We start from the raw sequence: 9036 nt of genomic DNA on the forward strand, positions 1-9036 counted from the left end.
CAGCGGGGGGAAGTGGGGGGGGGGCTGCTGCGGCGGCGGGGAGGAGAAACTTCGAGGGGTCGAGAGGCCCCTCCCTCTCTTTTCCTGCTTTGGCAACCCGCTGCGAACTTTCCAGCCAATGGGGAGCGCCGGGCGTTCGGATGCTGCTCGGGCGCTTTCGGCCTGTTGCATTTCGGCGGAGGGGGGGGGGGGGGAGAGAGAAGAGCAGCTCGCGAGGGATGACCCAACTGGCCGTTCTCCCCTCCCTCGCCCAAGGACGTCTGAAGGTCACCCTGGCGGCCAGCTGGCTTCTCCCAACAGCTGTCCCGGGGACAAGACCCGCTTCTGTCCTGCGTGGCACAGCTGCCTCTTCGGAACACATGCCACCCCCCCCTTGCATGCCCCGAGCCCTTTGGTCTGGCGTGCGCAGGAGAAAGCACATGGGGGGAACCTGGCCGCCCAGGATGTGCCTCTGGCTGATTCATTTCCACGACTTTGCCTTGCTGAGTCACTCTGAACAGGAAGCAGTTAGCCGCACGTGGGGCTGGTTCCTTTTCTCTGCCCCTCTCCTGTCTCCTCCCTCCATTCCGCCACCCCCAAAAGCAGAGATGCCCCCCCGGGGAGGGCTGCTTAAATCCTGGCTTGGGGGCCCCACCAGGAATGTGACCTTCTTGCTGGTCCCACTCGGAGGCAGAGAGCTGTAACTAGATCACTCCGCGCCTGGGAGAGAGAAGGCTCTAAAGTTAGTGCCTGACCTTTCTGTGGCGGGGTGGGGGGGGTGGAAGCTGAGAAGGGGGGGAGGGAGAGGTTCTTGGATTGCCAAGAAAGGGGAAAAACCAGGCGGCCTGCTCTGGATGCAGCTTGAGAAAAACCCCGGTGCAAATTATAAGCATCACAAAGCAGCTTCCCATTAAGAATTCCATGCTTTGCATGTGAAAGGTCCTGGCTCCAACTTCTGGCGTCTTCTCTCCAGGACAAGGGAAGAGCCCCGCCTGAAACCTCAGGGAGCTGGTGCAGTTTGGGGAGGCAGGGCCAGGTCCACCTCCAGACAGTGCCGCTTCCTGGATTCCTAACTCAGCTCCCACGTGTTGCAGTGATGTGGCCCCCTTGTGTTTGCCGGGGCAGAAGGGGTTAAAGGAGAGAGAGCGATGCAAAGATGCCCTTTGTTTCAAGCACAATGCCTGTGTCATGTGATCCCAAAGACACCTGTTGGGGTTTCTCAAACCTCAGCTCCTGCCACTCTGCTACTCCAGAAAGTGGGGAGAGGCAGTGAAGCCGTTTTTTCTTGGCTCTTTGGTTTTCTGGATGGCTGCCTTTTGTTCCTACTGAATCCGTTTCCTCTCCGTCCCTGGTGGGGAAGCCCTGTTGTCCCTGGCATGTGGAGCAGGCCCCTTTCTTGCTTTTGCTTCCTTTTCCCCATATCCCATGTGACTCGGTGGTGCGAACGAGCCTTACTCCTTTCTAGGGGACCCAGAAAATGGTTGCCCTTTTGGTGGGAGGGTCAAGGGCCGGAAGAGCTGGGATCATGCACCCGCTGCGGCGCTATAAAGAAAGCCTCCAAACTGTATTCAGTGGTGGTGTCAAGTAAACCCAGGCTGTACTGCAAAGGGGTCGAGGATCCTTGCCAAAGAGCACTCTTCCCTAATATGTGCGTTGATGATACTCTATTATTTAAAGGTCTTGAGAGAGAAAAGATTGTGCCAATAAAGGTTTTTTGACTGACTGACTTTAAAAACAAATAAGCTTAAAAAGAATAGCTGGTAAAGGTAAATCAGAGGCAAGTATAGTTCTGCTTTCTTAAGGCTGTTCTAGGTAAATTAAATACCAGTGGAAGCTCGTTTCTTGAATTAAGAAATTAATAAAATGTGGTGCAGCAGGTGATCTACAATATTAGGGTGGGCTTGATAGAAGACAGCGATTGGTAGCATTGGGGTCTACCCCTTGGTCCAGAAAAGGCTTTGCTATAAGAGAACTGTCAAGACCTGGATAGCCCAGGCTAGCCAGATCTTGGAAGCTGAGCAGGGTCAGTCTTGACTAACACGTGGATGGGAGACCTCCAAGGAATACCAGGTCACCGTGTGGAGGCAGGCAATGGCAAAACACCTTTGAAAGCCTCTTGCCTTGAAAACTCTGTGGGGCCACCCTGTGACTTGATGACAAAAAGAGAGAGAGAGAGAGAGAGAATTGCCCCTACCTGGATGAACTTATATTTTTATTCGCTCTAATACTACCTGAGTGCTGTGATTCGACTCAAAAATACAAATTGTTAATCTGGTTATCTCTTGGCTTAGAGGCCTCACTGGGAATGTGACCTTCTGCCGCCTTCTTAGAGCGTTGTCTTTTATTTGGGGTAACTTGTCCATCCGAGAAGTGTCCAGCCGCCTGCAGATTACAACGTGATGGGCCTGTTGTGGTCTGTCCCCTTCTCCCGAGAGCAATTACATTCTTCTGTGGCATTGTACCCTTTGAGCAGACCTTTGTCTCAGACGTGTGGGAAATAAACCAGAAAGGCTTTCTTGTTTGTCTGACCTGAAGGTGGTGACAGCTGTTCTTTTTCTTTCTCTAGATTTGGCCGTATTGGCCGTCTGGTTACAAGGGCTATCATTAACTCAGGAAAAGTCGACATTGTGGCTATCAATGACCCCTTTATTGACCTCAACTACATGGTGAGTGGAGGGAAGGGGAGACAGGACCCTTCCGCTGGGCCTTTGTGCCCCCAGTTTCCCCTTCTGGTGCTTGAACATCCCTGTGAAGCGGGGCAAAATGGACAAGGCCTAGGCTAGCGGTGTAGTGACATCACTTCCTGTCTGCACAGGAAGTTACTTCAGCATGACATTGTTGCATTGCTGGCCTAGGCCTCCCCCTGCCAACCCTAACTTTGCCCCATCTTGTGGGCACCCTTGTATCTCCAAATACTTTCCCTCCCAAGTTCTTTCTATTATAAAGATGAACTACAAGCTAAAAGCAGCATCTGAGGGAGGGGGAAGAGGGGGTAGTTGCCATCAAGGCGCTGGAAAGGCTGCTTGCCAAAGGCTGGGTCTGAGCCAGGCACCTTGTGATCAGACTAGTCCTCTTGACCTTTTGTTGGTGGAACCATGTTCTCCATTAAGTTCCCAGTTGCGTGTTTCAAAAGGCCAGTTCACATCCCCCTTTCCCAGTAACATTTCTCAATGCAGTTATTAATCCATGCATGCCCAGCTGAAAATATTTGGTGAACCAGTGGTACATGGGTGCACCCTGGAGTAGTTTCCACAGCTGAGCAAGGAATAAAATGGGGTAAAACAGAGTGCATTGCCTGTTCACATGGGACTTCATGTAGTTGTACCCGGCAATGTCTTTGGCTTGGGGGTGGGGAGGGAAGTGAAGCAGAGACTCCTGTTCCAAGAGTTCAGCTAACCGGAGTGTGTTTCTCGACCCAGGTCTACATGTTCAAATATGACTCCACTCACGGCCGTTTCAAAGGTGAGGTCAAGGCTGAGAACGGGAAACTTGTGATCAATGGAAAGGCCATCACAATCTTCCAAGAGTAAGCGGCACCCCTCTCCTTCTCCCTTTGACTCCCTTGCTGACGGTGTGAGAAACGAGCTGTGACCCTAAACTGCTTTCTGTTTACTTCTTTTCGGGGGACAGGCGTGACCCTGCCAACATCAAATGGGGCGAGGCTGGCGCAGAGTACGTTGTGGAATCCACCGGGGTTTTCACCACCACAGAGAAGGCCAGCGTAAGTAGCTGGAGTGGGTGGGGGATAGAATGGTTTGCTCATCAAAATGGAAAGCTGTGCGTGTGTGCAAGCGATAGGTGAGGAAGACTCATTCGGGGTGCTTCCTATAACTGGAAGGATACCAGTGCACTGCTTGAACATACAGAACATTGGAGAATCATTATGCTGTAGTGGAACAAAGTTTTGAGTCCCGTGGCACCCATAAGACAAACCAAGTTTAATTCTGGGTGTAAGCTTTCGTGTGTGCACGCACACTTCTTTAGAGTTAGACTGTTGGCCTAGGATCTGGGAGAACCAGGTTCAAATCTTTACTTTTGTCACTGGGCAAGCTTTGTAACCTTGGCCCAGGAGCCACACACACTTGGCCAGTTTGGTGTAGTGGTTAGGAGCGCGGACTCTAATTTGGCTCTTCCGCATGCAGCTGCTGATGTGACCTTGGGTCAGTCACAAGTTCTGTCAGGAGCACTTCTTGAAAGAGCTCTCTCAGCCTCACCTACCTCACAGGCAGTGTTCCCTCTAAGCTGAGTTAGTGTGAGCTAGCTCACAGTTTTTTAGCCTCTGGCTCACATATTTTTGTCTTAGCTCAGGAAGGATGGCTCCAGAGCAAACTAATTTATGCAGCGGCCAAATCGCTCGCTAACAACTTTAATGGCAGTAGCTCACAAAGTAGAATTTTTGCTCACAAGACTCCACAGCTTAGAGGGAACATTGCTCACAGGGTGTCTGTGGTGGGGAGGGGAAGAGAAAGGAGATGTTAAGCCGCTCTGAGACTCCTTCGGGTAGCAAAGACCGGGGTATAAATCCAATCTCTTAGTCCACTTTACAAGGTTGTTGTGAGAATAAAATAGAGAAATGAAAATTATGTACACAGTTCCACCCTGTCCTTCCTCTGAGGTGGCTGAAGATTTAGGCTGATGGAAGTATAAATGAGTGAAATGCAACTCTTTTATTCTTTATTTAATTTTTTTATTTTTCTTTATATAACAATTGCCATTAATCAACAATTGCAAAAAAAGTCACGAAATAAAGATTTAAATAATACTGTTCAAATCGTAGAAACAACTTGCAACAGTGAACTAACAAACATATAAAAACAAAATAACGAAATCGAATCCAATCATGTTACAATAATAACAAGAGGCGACGAAATACGAATTAGTTGCAATTACAGTGACAATTGTTATAATGCGCATTAATAAGTATCATACTATATGCAAGTTAAAGTAGCCAGCTTATCTTCAAGAACTCTTGTTGGGGATGATGACTTTTCAAGTTAGGAGTTGGGCCTATCCATTTAATGGGCTGTACTTGCTTGTGCATCTGTGTTGCAAACCACCGATTTGCACATTCTAAGCATGCATCTCTTTGGGACCAGTGTTGAGTTAGTGTGAGCTAGCTCACAGTTTTTTAGCCTCCAGCTCACAGATTTTTGTCTTGGCTCAGGAAGGATGGCTCCAGAGCAAACTAATTTCTGCAGCAGCCAAATCGCTCCCTCACAACTTCAATGCCCAGTAGCTCACAGGGTAGAATTTTTGCTCACGGGACTCCACGGCTTAGAGGGAACAGTGTTGGGGACCCTGCATCCTAGTGTAATAGAGCAGCTCTTCGTAGCTGTGCCCCACATGGATGTAGTAATACTTAGGAATCATAGCCACATCGGAAGGGGCATTCATTTGGAGTTGATCGGGGCCCATCCAGTTAGCCCTTTTTGTGTGGGGAGGTTAAGCTTTCCAAATGGCACCATACAAACAAACCCAGTGGGAAAATAGTTCCACGCAGAACTGTGGTAGCACAAAGGTGCATTCTTTTGTAATGTTCTCTCTGTTTGTCCCGTCGTTTTTCATATTCTTCCGTCAGCCATGAACATAATGCTGATGCCTTTTGTCCCCTTCCAGGCTCACTTGAAGGGGGGTGCCAAACGTGTTGTCATCTCTGCCCCCTCTGCTGATGCTCCCATGTTCGTGATGGGCGTCAATCACGAGAAATATGACAACTCTCTGAAAATCGTCAGGTGAGCCGGAATAACTGGAATAGCGACAGATCACTGCTATGCCCACTGACCTAAGATTGGCGAGTCACCCCCAAAGGGGGGGGGGATGGGGGCAGGAAGAAGAAACCTCCCCATAACCACTTTTGAACTCGTTCCCTTCTAGCAATGCCTCCTGCACCACCAACTGCCTGGCTCCCTTGGCGAAAGTCATCAACGACAACTATGGCATCGTGGAAGGCCTCATGGTAGGTGAACGGCGCGCTCCTCCTCGTTCGTTTGCTCTCCTGGTTAGCAGGGTGCCGCTTTTGCGAAGATCTGGGTGTAAAACAGGCCGCCTCAAGGAAACAAAGTCCAGTGGCACCTTGCAGACCAGCAACATTTTATTTCTGGGTGAGCTTTGGTGAGTCGCAGCTCCCTTCCCAAGAACATAAGAGACGCCAATGTTGGATCAGGCCAAAGGCCCATCCAGTCCAACACTCTGTGTCACACAGTGGCCAGAAATACCAGTGCCATCAGGAGGTCCACCAGTGGGGCCAGGACATTAGAAGCCCTCCCACTGTTGAAAATAAGAACTCATAAGAAAATAAGAACTCATTGGGTCAGGCCCGCGGTCTGTCTATCCCAGGACCCTGTCTCGCACAGTGGCCAACTGTGGCAGCAGGGCCTAGAGGCCAAGGCCTATCCTTTCCTCAGAAATGTGGAAGGAAATCCCGACTGGGAGTTCTGCCTGATGGGAAGATTACAATGGGGGAAGAGTTGAGGCAGAAGTTTGGGGGATAATGTTCCCTTTAAGTAGAACTCAAACTAGGATTACGGCCCGGGGAACTGAGTTGTGACTCACAAAAACTCACATAGAAACAAACGTTGTTGGTCTCCGAGTCGGACCTTAGTTTTCTTTTGCTCTAACAGACTAGCGATTATACCCTTTGTTAAGTAGCTATGGCTGGGTGGGAATGCTGTTTTCCTATGTAATGGGCTTTGGAGAGCAAATTGGTGAAATACAAATTGGAAAGGGAGGCGGTACCCAGAGCGTGAGGTTCATGAAATGTTTGCTTTGTGCACAAATGACGGCCTTTTGTGGGGGGAGAGCTTAGCTTAGTGTGTAGCCGTATCTCTGTAAGCTTAGAATGGCCTCTTCTCCTTCCCCAGACCACAGTCCACGCCATCACAGCCACACAGAAGACTGTGGACGGTCCCTCCGGAAAGCTGTGGAGAGACGGCCGGGGTGCCTCTCAGAACATCATTCCTGCATCCACAGGCGCAGCGAAGGCTGTTGGCAAGGTTATCCCTGAGCTGAACGGGTGAGTCTTCCCCTTTCTTTGCAAGGGGCTGCCCGACTGAAGTCACAGGTCCAGGGGGGACTGTTGGAAACGGCACGTATATTGCTGCTGACTCTGGGTCTTTATTAACCTGCAGGAAACTGACAGGGATGGCTTTCCGTGTTCCAACTCCAAACGTCTCCGTTGTGGACTTAACATGCCGCCTGGAAAAACCAGTGAGTATCCCTGAGCCTGGCGTGTCTCTCCTTCCTATAATATCAAATTGATTGGCAGAGTCATAGGACAATACGAAAACCAAAATACCAATACCAATAGCCCGCGGAAGGCTCTACTAGGTACTATAGCTATTATGAATGTTGAAAATCATCACTGATGTCTTTGATACGTCACCAGAGGAAATGAATTATTGAGAGACGGTATTTGTCTTACATCTTTGTTCGGATGAAGATCAACGATCGAAACAGCGAGGCATTCCAGAGACCACCGTCGTTTTCTGTTATTCTGTACATTATTGTTCACTTTTTGTATAATTTTGATTCTTTTTTTTTAAAGTACCCATAAGGTACACCTTTATTATTTTTCATATTATACACCAACAAAAAACATACTACATAACAAACATCCATTTACACACATAAAACATACAAAGAAATCAGTGTTTTTATAACTCTTATTACCATACTTAAAGAATTTCTATAAGTTTGCTTAAGTTTCTGTATGCTCTTATCTTTTTACCATAGTTTCTATTTAACTAAAAAAGGTTAATAATACCAAAAATTTCAATACTTTAAGCTATGCATTTATATTGTACCAATCATACAGTTTTTTCCACGTCTTTTGAAATGTTGGGTCTGTATAATTTTGATTCTTAAAGAAATTTATTAAGCGTCACATCATCACAGTTCTTTTTGGTTTTCGTAATGTCTCTCCTTCCTACCAGTGTAGTGTGGAGTGCTTTCCTTGTATTCCTTGTGAATTTTACCACTTGGTGAACTTGCCAGTACAGAAATGTGATGCACAGTGAGATGGATGGATGGTGGAAAGTGATGTCTGGTCACAGGTGACCCCTGGTGGGGTTTTCAAGGCAAGACACGTTCAGAGGTGGTACCTCCGTGCCACGACCCTGGTATTCCTTGGAGGTCCCCCACCCAAATACTCGCCAGGGACGACCCTGCTTAGCTTCCAAGATCTGAGGTGATCAGGGCTTCCTGGGCTATCCAGGTCACACACACACAATATTACAACTATATCAGAATTACTATGGTATGTTTCTGCATGGGGACAGAGAACCCCGATACCTCAAGTGGATAGGGCTGCAGGAATTGTGTGCATTCCGAAGGCAGGTTTACCCTCTACTTTGCATGGAAGAATTCTGATTTGGTGAAAAAGGATTGGCTGCTGGTCTTTTGAGAAGGCTTCAAGCCAGCTCAGGAAGAGGTCTAAGGAGGATGCCTTGCCCATGATTCCACCAAGCCTCTCCTTCCATCTCTGTGTAGGGCACTGATGGCGAACCTTTTAGAGACCGAGTGCCCAAACTGCGACCCAAAACCCACTTATTGATTGCAAAGTGCCAACACGGCAATTTAACCTGAATGCTGAGGTTTTACTTTAGAAAAAACAACTCGTACATTAACTTAAGATGATCCAAACAAAGTAAGGAAAGCAATCCCAAATGCTTTCACTTACTTAAAATTATTTGGCAGAGAATTCGACACTTTAATGATGGTCTGGGCCTGGCTGGGGCAATGGCACGCGTGCCCACAGAGAGGGCTCTGAGTGCCACCTTTGGCACCCGTACCATAGGTTTGCCACCACTGGTGTAGGGCATAGCTGTGATTGTCCCAGTTGGTTACTGTGCATAGGAACTGAACTCTGGTCTTTTCCCTTCTTCTCAGGCCAAGTATGATGACATCAAGAAGGCTGTGAAAACAGCATCCGAAGGCCCAATGAAGGGTATTCTGGGATACACAGAGGACCAGGTAATCTGCAGCCATGGACTCATGGCACGGCCTGTGCCCATTTTGTGCGGCAGCATTGCAGAAGTAGCTTCAAGCTGGCCCATTCCT

At 48.5% G+C, this 9036-nt stretch overlaps 1 protein-coding gene across 1 annotated transcript in view; it reads left to right on the plus strand.

The window, feature by feature from the left end:
- The first annotated feature begins 2551 nt into the window (after positions 1-2551).
- The window catches only part of GAPDH (glyceraldehyde-3-phosphate dehydrogenase), a 7849-nt gene continuing 1364 nt past the window's right edge, over positions 2552-9036 (plus strand). The window contains exons 1-8 of the mRNA XM_015420739.1: positions 2552-2645; positions 3399-3505; positions 3610-3700; positions 5596-5711; positions 5854-5935; positions 6840-6991; positions 7107-7185; positions 8866-8949. Coding sequence (XP_015276225.1) covers positions 2643-2645; positions 3399-3505; positions 3610-3700; positions 5596-5711; positions 5854-5935; positions 6840-6991; positions 7107-7185; positions 8866-8949 — 714 coding nt within the window. The 5' untranslated portion in view covers positions 2552-2642. The remainder of the gene's footprint in view (positions 2646-3398; positions 3506-3609; positions 3701-5595; positions 5712-5853; positions 5936-6839; positions 6992-7106; positions 7186-8865; positions 8950-9036) is intronic.

The sequence above is a fragment of the Gekko japonicus genome, unplaced genomic scaffold (genome assembly GCF_001447785.1).
Source record: "Gekko japonicus isolate JY-2015 unplaced genomic scaffold, Gekko_japonicus_V1.1 scaffold1516, whole genome shotgun sequence".
Taxonomy (NCBI): domain Eukaryota; kingdom Metazoa; phylum Chordata; class Lepidosauria; order Squamata; family Gekkonidae; genus Gekko; species Gekko japonicus.